Raw genomic sequence first — 10,369 nt, 5'->3', positions numbered from 1 at the left:
CCCCGTGTGGCCCAGTGGGGGGGGGGGGGTGCGGGCAGTGCACCCGCACATCCCCGCATCCGCGTCCTGGTGGGCTCCCCACCTGCCTCTTCTGCTGGGTGTTGGGCAGGGGTGCAGGTGCGGGGCCGGAGGAGCCTGCACTCTCCTGAGACGTGCAGACATCTGTGCCCCTCCCTAGAGCCAGTGTGTGGGGTTTTGCTCAGAGGGAATCCCCCATGGGCGGCCCTATCCTCCTGGGCTCCCCCCACCCCCGCCACCCGACATTCACACCCGCTGCTCCCGCCCTGGCCTGCCTCTTCCCTCTGACTGTACAACCAGCTCCTCCCTTGTTTCTGCCTCTCCTACTCCGGGCAGCCTTTCTGGGCCCCCAAGAAAGCCATGTCTCACTTACTGGGGTGGGGGGTTAACACTCCCCCCCTCCCCCCAGTGATCTGATCATAGGAGCGGGGCTGGGAATCTGCATTTCCACTAGGCCCAGGTGACGCTGTGTAGGAAGCACTTGCTGTAACCAGGCCCTGTAGGCCCTCCGGGCACCGGCTTCAGGGCCAGTGAGAACCCTGAGACCAGAGGGACCTCCGCTCCCTGCACAGGGCCTAACACCTGGGGCGACAGTGGCTTCCATTAGGAAGGAAAGGGCCGCAGCGGGTAGGCCGCGGGGCAGGGGAGGGGCAGCTAGCCTGCCGGGCAGCGGGGGCTAGGCCATGCAGGGGAGGGAGGGCTAGGCCGCTGGGGTGGGGGTGTAGGCCACAGGGAGGGATGGCTAGGCCGTGGCGGGGGCTAGGTTGCGGGGTGGGGGTAGGCCACACGGAGGGGTGGCTAGGCAGCAGCGGGGGAGGCTAGGTCACAGGGTGGGGGCTAGGCCGCGGGGGGAGGGAGCTAGGCCACAGGCATAGGGAGCAGGCTAGGCCGTGGGAAAGGCGGTCTCTCCTGGCTGGGCCGCACAGCTCCCAGTCGCTGGCTCTCTGGGCGGGAGGGCCGTCCCTGGACCGGCGCCCAACCGCCTCCTTGCACTTCCTGTTGGGAGGCTCCCTGGTTTTGGCAGCTGGCATCCCGGATGCCTCACTGAGAATGGGTGCTGGCGCGTTCTGCACGTCCGCTCTGAGCAGTGCGTGCACGCAGGGAGGGGCTCCGTCGGTGAGCCCCAGGCAAACGTGCCAGAGCCTTGGTCCTAAGACCTGCCCCGGCCCCGCCTGCTGGCAGCAGGCTCATTTCCCCCCGCTGGGCCTCAGCTCCCCCATCTGTGAAATGGGTATAAGGACCGAGGGACAGGAGGGTCGGGGGGCGCTGGACGGGAAGGTGTCGGGGATCCCCAGGGGAGGGAGCGAGCGCCACACGGGCCTTCCTGGAAGCCCCCGCCCCTCCAAAGTGCAGTTGCGCCTGGGGCCAGGCCGCATGGCCCCTCCAGGCCCCAGAGAACCCCACCCTGCAGCTCCTGCCCGCAGTGCACCAGGGAGCCGAGGCTGAGCTTACGGAGCAGGGAAAGGTCGTGTTTGTTTGAAATGGATCGAGAGACCCCAGTTTGGGGGACTCCTTTGCTTCCCTGTGCAGCCGGCTGCAGGCCCGCGGGGACTGGGGACAAAAGCCCCCGTGGGCGGGAGCACCAGGGGCAGCAGTATGGACGACAGACGGGGCTGGTTGTGCTGGCCGGTGGGGCTCGGGGCAGCGTGGCCACCGAATGCCCTCCCGTCCCCAGCCCTGCGTCCCCTGGCTCATCAGCTGAGTTCTGTGCGATCCAGCTGCCTGCTCGCCGCAGGGATGCTTCCTGTCCCCAGCCGGGCCTTGACAGAGTGTCCCCAACTCACAGACGGCAGTCAGGCCACTTCGTGGCAGAAAAGGAAGGACAGGTGGTAGGTTGCTTTTCTGCTCTTCTGCGGCTGAGCCGCCCGGGGGCGGCGCCCTCTGCTGGCCTCCTGCCAGTCCGCAGGGGCACGGCCAGGCCGCTGCTCAGGGCCGGCAGTGCGTCCGGATCTGCAAGGCCGGGGCCACTGAGGAACTGTGGGTCCGGGCACCGGAGGCGTGGGGGCGCTGGTCCTTGCCCTGAGGCCCACTGCGACCCATCGGCCCTGTCACCACAGGCCGGCGGCTGTCAGAGTGCCGGGGGCCATCGACCACAGCGCAATCAGGGGCAGCAGGAGCGTGGCCGCCAGCAGCGGGCCCGAGGCCCCCGGGGGAGGGGAGGCGGGGGAGGTGCAGGAGCAGACCTCGAAGCCGTCCTCTGAGCGGCTCTGGCCGCGCTGTCCTGGCCGGGCGCGGGCCCCGGCCTCTCCCTCCTCGCCCTCCGGGTCCTCCTGTGGGTCTGTGCAGACCAGCCAGTCCTGCGCTGTGGACCGCGGGTACCCGGGTGCCGCCTCCAGCTCGCCTTCCACTACCTTCCAGTACTCCTTGCCACGGAAGAAGTAGGCAGCACCTGGGTGGGGGGGGAGGGGGCGTGAGCTCCGGGCAGGCCACAGGGCAGACTCAGGCTAGACAGCGGGACGACGAGGGAGCGGCACTCGAGGCCGCAGGGAAGCGGGAGAACGGCTTACGCCATGGATAGTCTGTCTCGGCCCCAGTGGCCGTCTGCGGGCCCCTGGGCCCTCCCACGCCTGGGAAAGCTCGGGGCAGCCGCAGAAATGCAGGGAGATAGACAAGATGACCTCTCGGTTTCTCTCCCTACGGGATGTTAAGTGAGGCCCTACTATGTGCCTGGCTGTTCTAGGTGTTGGGGATGTAGCTTTGGAAACAGAACAGCAGGGGGCATCTGGCCCCCCGAGAGCGGGCCCTGCAAGAAGGGAGATGCATGCTACCCTTTGCCGGGCAGGGTTGTGCTGTTTGGGCTGGAAGCACGTGAGGGAGGGGGCGTGCAGATGTCTGGACAGTGTCTGCAGGATGCAGGGCAGGTGCAAAGGCCCAGGGGTGCGTGAGATGCAGCAGGAGGCCTATGGCGGTGGGGGGCCCACGTGCGCGCGGCGGCTCCCGGGGGATCCTCCCAGTGAGCCTGCCGTGACCCCCCGTTCCCCAGGTGGGGAGCCTGAGGCTGCACGGGGCTCACCGTCGGACCAGCGCATGGCGTCGTCGAGCGTGCTGGGGATGCCCCTCCACGGGGGGCTCCGGGCGGGGTGGCCGGGGTCCATGCGCCGTGTGTGCTCATCAAAGCGCCAGTACAGCTGGTCCTTAAAGAAATAAGTCTTGTCATTGTGGGCCCAGGAGAAGGCAGCGTCGACGCCGCCCGGCGGGAGGCCGAAGTCTGAGACGGGCCGCGGGTATCCTTCCTCTACGTTATTGTCCTTAAATACCCAGTATCTGTCTCCTGGGGGTGAGAGAGAGGGCCGTGGGCCAGAGCTCGGCCCGCCCCGTGGGGCGGACGCTCCAGCCCTTCCTCTCCCCGCCCGGCCCCCCGGTGCAACCGCCCCCCACCCCGGGGTCCTCATGAGCATTTACTGAGCACCTATTGTGTGCCTGGCACGGGCTCGGCCCACCTGCCAGCAGCCTGAGAAGCCAGGTCCTCACAAGGCACCCGCCATAAGGACAGGGAACGGGGTCACCAGCCAGCCCGCGGGAGGCCGCTCTGCTCAGTCGCGCCTCACCCACTCCTGCGACAGGCGGGCCGGGGTGTCTTCACGGGCAGGGCAGGAAGGGCACTCGTCAGGGCCGTAAGCGGACGCATGCGTGCGCACCTTTGTCAGACTTTACGCAGAAGCAGAATGTTTAGAAATCACCAAGAACTTCAAATCCATATGTAAAAATTAAAAAAAAAACAGTTTAAGATATAAAGAGGAGGAGGGGGAGGGGGAGGAAGAGGAGGAGGGGGAGGAGAAAGAGGAGGAGGACGGAGAGGAGGATGAGGAGGAGTAGGGATGAGGGAGGAGGAAGAGGAGGAGGAGGGAGGAGGCAGAGGAGGAGGAAGAGGAGGAGGAGGAGGAGGAGGGAGAAGGGGGAGGAGGAGGAGGGGGAGGAAGAGGGGGAGGGGGAGGAAGAGGAGGAGGGAGGAGGAGGAGGAGGAGGAGAACATTTAAAAGTGTTTTGCCAGAAGGGCGCCTGGGGGGCTCAGTCAGTCAACCATCCAAATCTTCAGCTCAGGTCACGATCTCAAGGTTTGTGAGTCCGAGCCCCACGTCGGGCTCTGCACTGACAGCGTGGAGCCTGCTGGGGATTCTCCCTGCCCCTCTCTCTGCCCCTCCCCTGCATGCTCTCTCTCTAAATAAACTTTTTATAAAAAGTCTTTTGCCAGACAAAGAGTTGGAACAGACATCTCTCGGAGGAAGACATTCGAACGTCCGACAGACAAATGAACAGATGCTCAACCTCACTAATTAGGGAAACACAAATCCAAACCCCACGAGACACCATCCGACACCCATCAGGATGGCCACTATCAAGAGACCCGAAAACACCCAGTGCTGGCGAGGATGTGGAGAAGGGGAGGCCTCTTCCGCCGCTGCTGGGAACGCGAGCCGGTGGGAGACAGCGTGGAGGGTCCTCAGAGTCGAACACAGAGGGCCCACTCGCCCCCTTCTGGGTCGGTACACGGAGCCGAAGGCAGGGTCTCAAAGGTACTCGCACACCCGTGTTCATAGCAGTGCTGTTCACGGCAGCCAAGACGTGGGAGCCACCCGAGTGACCACGGTGGACGACGGCTAAGCGAGACGTGGTCCATCCAGACGATGGAATGGCATTCGGCCTTGGAAAGGAAGGACGTGCGGCCACCTGCCACGGCACACACGTGGACCTTGAGGGCACGAGGCTACGGGAAACGAGCCGTCCCGAAGGACAAACGCTGTAGGACCGCACGCGTCTGAGGCACCCGGCCAGATCCACAGAAAGTAGATGGTGGGCGCCAGGGGCTGGGGGGACTGGGGGGCAGTTTCCGTTCGGAAAGATGGACAAGTCCTGACGGCGGACGGTGGCGGTGGCTCCGCGCGGCGTGAAGGTGCCTAACGCGTCCGAACTGTGCGCTTAGGACGGTAGCTTCTCATGTTGTGTTTTTGCCATGATTAAAAGTAGACATAATTTTCTAAGAATCCTTTCCCAGAGACCGGGAACGGCAGACGTGCCCGAGAAGGGGCGGGGTGAAGCAAAGGTGAGCCCGCACGACGGGCCCCAGACGGCCCAGACAGGGGGCAGGCGTGCCCACAAAGCAAGGGGCAGGAGAGGCCAACCTCTCCCCGCGACGCGAGGAGCCGGTGACCTTAGAGGGGAGAAAACCTCGCAGATGCGCGGCCCTGGGGGCGGGGCACAGAGCCAGACAGATGACGCCTCGGGCAGGGCAGCTCGGAGCGCGTCCCTCTGGGACGGTCCTGCTGAACGCGCAAAACCTGAACCTGCTGGGGAGACGCTGCCAGGTGATGTGCCCGAGGGGCGCCGGCCCGGACGCTCCAGACGCGCCCGGGGTGTGTTGGGGGGGGGGGGCGGCAGACGCGGTGGGAAGGCTCCGGCGTGTGCCACCCCCTCTTTGGCCAGCAGGGGCATAAACCGTCCGCGGGAAACGAGGAAGCGAGCAGAGCGGAAGGCTGACGAGGGGCGAGCCCGCGGCCTTCAGGTCCTGCTTTGGCAGCTTTCCTGGAAGTCGGACGTTATTTTTCAAAACACAGGTTTGAGGACCGAGGAGACTCTGTGTAGAGACAGGAAGGAATCTCCAAGATCTGTCACGTGAGAAGAGGGGAGGCCGGCGCGCACAGGAGGCTGGAGAGAGAGGAGGGAGGAGGGAGGGCGCGCACACACACACCGCCTACTTGGCGGACGGTCCCTCTGAAAGGCGGTGCCCCGCGGGGCTAAGTCAGGTGCGGGTGGCTCCCGATCGTAACAGATGACTAGGACGGGCGCCGTTCTTCCTGTTTTGCTTTTTGGTGAACGTTGAAATCACGGCTGCCGCCTCCAGGGAGCCCTCCCGTGTGCCAGGCTCCTGACGGCCACTCGGCCCGAGGACGGGGACTCAGGGGGGACCACACCCACCAGAGGCAGAGGTGACTGACAGGTGCCCCACCTGGACCGGGGGCTGGCAGGTGACGTGAACGAGCTCAAAAAACACGCGGAACATTCTTGCCTCCTCAAAGAGGTACGGTCGCCCCAATTTTGTTCAAAGAGCTGCTGCAGGTTGAGCAATGCTCCCCCAAATTCACATCCGCCTGAACCTCAGAATCTGACTTGTTTAGAAACAGGGTCTTTGCCGCGAGATTAGTTAAGAGGAAGTCACGTGGGAGTGGGGGGCGGGGGAGGGCGCATCCGCTGACTGGTGTCCTTCTACGAAGAGGACGCACAGACCCGAGGCCCACGGAGGGGAGCAGCCCGATGAGACACAGGCAGGGGCGGGAGGGGCTGGGGCTGGGTCTCCCCCGCAGACTCAGCAGGAACCGGCCCAGCACCTTGATCTGGGGCGTCTGGCCCCCGGCCGAGAGAACGAACCCGTTGCTTCACACCCCCCAATTTGTACTTTGTGACCGAAGCCCGAAAACACAAGTGCCAGCTCGCGCCTCAGAGTCCCTGCCCTCCGCGCGGGATGTGCGGGATGTGCGTGGGGGGCGGGCTGTGAGGGCTTCCCCGGAAGGGGCGCCAGGCCGCACCTGTTCCAGCACAGGCGGGGCGCGGCGGGGAGGGGAGGGGGGCGGCACGCGGAGACTCCAATGCAGGAGCCCGTGGGCGGATGTTGCAAAATAACCCAAACCCAGAAGATGACACCGAGCGGGTCCCAACCCCGGGACTGTGGCCTCGGGCAGCGGCCCTGGAGCCAGCAGGGGCCCCGGGACCCCACACAAGGCTGGACTGGGAAGCCCGGTCAGGGCAGCAGGCGAGACCGGGAAGGCTCACAGCCCCCGAGGCACCCACAGGTGCAGGCACGCCGCCCCCACACAGACAGCAACACCCCCCAGCCCAGGTCCCCGCGTCCCGTCCTGCCCCCACAAGACCGCACCCCCCCACCCCCAGCCCAGCGAGCGGGTGTGGAAGGTGCAGTGACGCCCTCTCCCAACAGACCCGCCATCCTGGACAGACACGTGGGAGCTGCGCGTGGCTCCATGCATCGAGGATAAGTCCAGCTCCTTCCCTCAGGTGTTGACCTGCCCTTCTGTCCTCGCTCACCCTCCCTCCGCCCCGTTGGCCGCTCTGTTCTTGCCCCGGGGCCTTTGCACTGGCAGCTCCCTCTGGCTGGAGCATGTTCCCTCAGCCCTAACTGAAACTAACTTCCTCATTCACGCAGGTGCCCATCATGTGCCCCCTGTGGAATAGGGCGGGGACCTTTGTCTGTTTTGTCCGCTGTGTACCTGCAGTGCCTACCGCGGTGCGGAGGACACAGTAGGTGCTCAGTAAGCGCGCATCGGTGGCATGCACAAAGGAGTGGGCCGGCCCCTGCTCTGTGCTTGGAGCAAACCACAGGCCGGGCCTCCGGGGCAGAGGCGGGCTGGGGTGGGGGTGGGGGGGCCCACCAGCAGAGACTCAGGCGGAGCACCCGGGCGGAGCCCGCCCACCTTTGAAGAAGACGATCTTGTGGTCGCTGGTGCGCTCGAACACGGCGTCCACGCCGTCCAGGTGCAGCGGGAGGCCCCGCCAGAATCGGTGCATCTGCGCGGGCTGCAGCGACACCAGGTGCCCGTCCCGGGTCAGCCGCCAGAAGTACCTGCCTGGGGGCACGGAGAGGGGGTGGGACTGCAGGGGGCAGGTCTGGGGCCCGGAGCTGCCCTTCCATCCGGCAGCCACTCACTGGACCGGGTGGGGGTTACCTTTGAAGAAAAAGGCCTCGCCGCGGATCTGGGCCACCGCGTCAAAGTCAGTGCTGCAGCGGAGAGGCACGTCCTTCCTGGGTCTGGGGGCAGAGAGCAGGGGGAGGGCTGGAGGAGGGGGCTGGGGCAGCGAACAGGGGGAGGGGAGGGGGGGGTGGGGGCTGGGGCAGAGAGAGGGGGGGTGGGGGGGGCTGGGGGGAGCCTCCGTTCCTGAGCCACTCTGGGGGGGCGGGGCTTCACAAGCCCCAGAAGGACCCCCCTTAAGGAGACCCCGCCCCACCCCCGTCATTTGCTCAGACAGTTGCATTCTGGTTTGTCAACTATACGCCAAGTAATAAAAATCAAAGCCCGAGTCCCCTTTGCGCCATCCAGAGTGGCCGACACAGAGCACGGAGCGAGCGGACATCAGGAGCATCTGGACAGACAGGCGTTCTTGCGCACGGGGCGCAGGTCGGGGACAAAGAGCGGGCGGGTGTCCTTCCGCCGTCCGTCTGGAGGAGTGTAAGGAAGGCAGGGTGGCCTCAGGGCTTAGCCCCGGGAGCGCCAGGAGTCCAGGCCCCTGAGCCATGGCTGGGGGAGGTGCTGGCCACAGCGTGCAGGGCAGGGGCCCACGGCTTACGGGGTGCCGGACCGGTTGTTGGGGGGCTCTGGCGGGAGGGGAGGCTCCTCGGGCTCTGGGGTGTCCGGCTGTGCCGTGGGGGACACGGACTCCCGCACACCTGTGGGGACAGGAGGCTGCACTGAACCCGGCAGGGCCCCCCCTCCCTTCCCGGGACCCCCCCCCCCCCCCGACGCGGAGCTGTGGGTCCTGCACGTGCACCAGAGCCACAGCATCACAGCCCGAGGGGGAGACACAGGGGTCCCCGTGACCCCTCCTTAACCTCCAGGGGCTCAATGAGTGTTGCCCCCCCCCCCCCCCGACCTCCTCCCGGGTGCAGACCCCAGAGAACCAAGAACAGGCGTGCAAACCAAAACTCGTCTGAATGTGCACAGTAGCCAGAGGTGGAAACAATGCACATGTCCACCCACGAGGGGACAAACAGAATCTTTGGCCATAAAGAGAAAGGAAGCGTGGACCTGGGGCGCGGACAGGGCGCTCGGTGAGAGCAGCTGGGCACAAGAGGGCCCACGGCGTGTGGTCCCAGTTGCACGAACCGTCCAGAGAGGGCACAGCCGTGGACGTGGACAGAAGGGAGGTCAGTGGCTGCCAGGCAGTGTGTGGGGGGGTGACTGCTGATGGCCGTGGGGTCTCCTTTGGTGGGGGGTGGTGACAAGTGTTGTGGAACCATGCAGAAGGGGCAGATACACAACCCTGCGAACGTGGCCAATGCCACCGGCCTGTACTCGTCAAAGGGGTTAACGTGGTAGGTTTTACTCTAGTAGGAAAGTGCCCATGTCAGAGCCTGGTGGACCCCGGGGCGCTCACAACAGCAGGGGAGGGGGGTTAGGAGAGGTGGAAAGTATGCTGGCGCCATGGGGGGGCACCCTGGGGTTGTGGCGGGCACCTGGGGGTCGTGGGGGGCAGCCTGGGGTGTGGGGGGCACCCGGGGGTCATGGGGGACAGACTTGGGTCATGGGGGGCACCCGGGGGTCGGGGCAGGGACATGGGAACCATGGGGATGTCACCACTACCTGCACCCCAGGCCCACACCTGCTCCCTGGTGGGGCCTCCTTCTATGCAAGTGCCTGCTGCGTCCCCAGCACAGCAGGTCCCTGAGCTCTGGGTTCAGTCCTGGCTCTGTCGGCCGCCAGGGTGCCCCCCGGCCTCAGCCTTCCCATCTCTAAGTGGGGACAGCAGGTCCGACCTCCCGGGTCATAAAGACCGGACGCCTTAATGCACGTATGTACTTTGCACGGGCCGGGGGCAAGTCCGTGCCAGCTGCCACAACCTGAAGCTACCTGGGGGCCGGACAGGGATCCTGCCCTGTTCGGAGGCCCTGTTCAAAGGCCTGCAGGGTGCCTGCAGCCCGGGGCCCCCCCGCGAAAGACCACCCGTTTGTTCGTCCCACACACGTCAGGGAGCCGCTCAGGCCACGCGAGGCCTGGACGCTGAGCGCAGGGAGATGAGCAGGACAGAAAGAGCCATCCCGTGGGGTCCTGGGGCCTGGACCCCCGCGTTTCTGGCTCCGTCCCCGGGGCGCCCCGGGCCCGGCTCTGGGGGGGCGGACTCACCGTACAGCTGCCAGATGCGCACCCTGTCCTCGTAGGGGAGCCTGTAGTGTAGAGGGTCGCCCACGGGGCCCTGGTAGTACGGCTGCATGATGGAGCTCGTGGCTGCCACGTGGCTCAGCCCAATGGCGTGGCCAAACTCATGGACGGCCACCGCGAACAGGTCCATATCGTGGGTGTCTGGGAACACGGGGGAGCCAGGGGGGGTCAGGGGAGGGACGGCCAGGCTGACCGGATGGGGCTGGCTCGTAGTGCGCAGGCCGGGCACCCGCGGGGAGGGGGCGTGAGGCGACGGGCGTTCCCGTCACGCTGGAGGCCCGGGTCCTCGACGGGGCCGGTTCCGTGCAGTTACTGCTGAGGCCCTGGGGGGGGGGGGGGTCACTGCTGGTCCCTGAGGCCCGAGTGGGACGGGGTCCCCGGGACCTGGCCTCAGCCCCACGCACCTGGGGAGCGGAAGGCCCAGGGACTCATCGTCATCGAAGTGGGCGTCCCCCGCGGAGAGCTGGTCG

The 10,369-nt window shown here is 66.2% G+C and overlaps 1 protein-coding gene across 1 annotated transcript in view; it reads right to left on the bottom strand.

The window, feature by feature from the left end:
* Positions 1-1,466: 1,466 nt before the first annotated feature.
* The window catches only part of MMP17 (matrix metallopeptidase 17), a 20,149-nt gene continuing 11,246 nt past the window's right edge, over positions 1,467-10,369 (bottom strand). Inside the window, 8 exon segments of the mRNA XM_058691636.1 lie at positions 1,467-2,407; positions 3,032-3,289; positions 7,440-7,592; positions 7,692-7,774; positions 8,311-8,410; positions 9,864-10,040; positions 10,304-10,322; positions 10,324-10,362. Coding sequence (XP_058547619.1) covers positions 2,067-2,407; positions 3,032-3,289; positions 7,440-7,592; positions 7,692-7,774; positions 8,311-8,410; positions 9,864-10,040; positions 10,304-10,322; positions 10,324-10,362 — 1,170 coding nt within the window. The 3' untranslated portion in view covers positions 1,467-2,066.

The sequence above is a fragment of the Neofelis nebulosa genome, chromosome 11, assembly GCF_028018385.1.
Source record: "Neofelis nebulosa isolate mNeoNeb1 chromosome 11, mNeoNeb1.pri, whole genome shotgun sequence".
NCBI lineage: Eukaryota > Metazoa > Chordata > Mammalia > Carnivora > Felidae > Neofelis > Neofelis nebulosa.
Note: the sequence above shows the minus strand (reverse complement) of the source record. Positions and strands in the feature narration are given on the sequence as shown.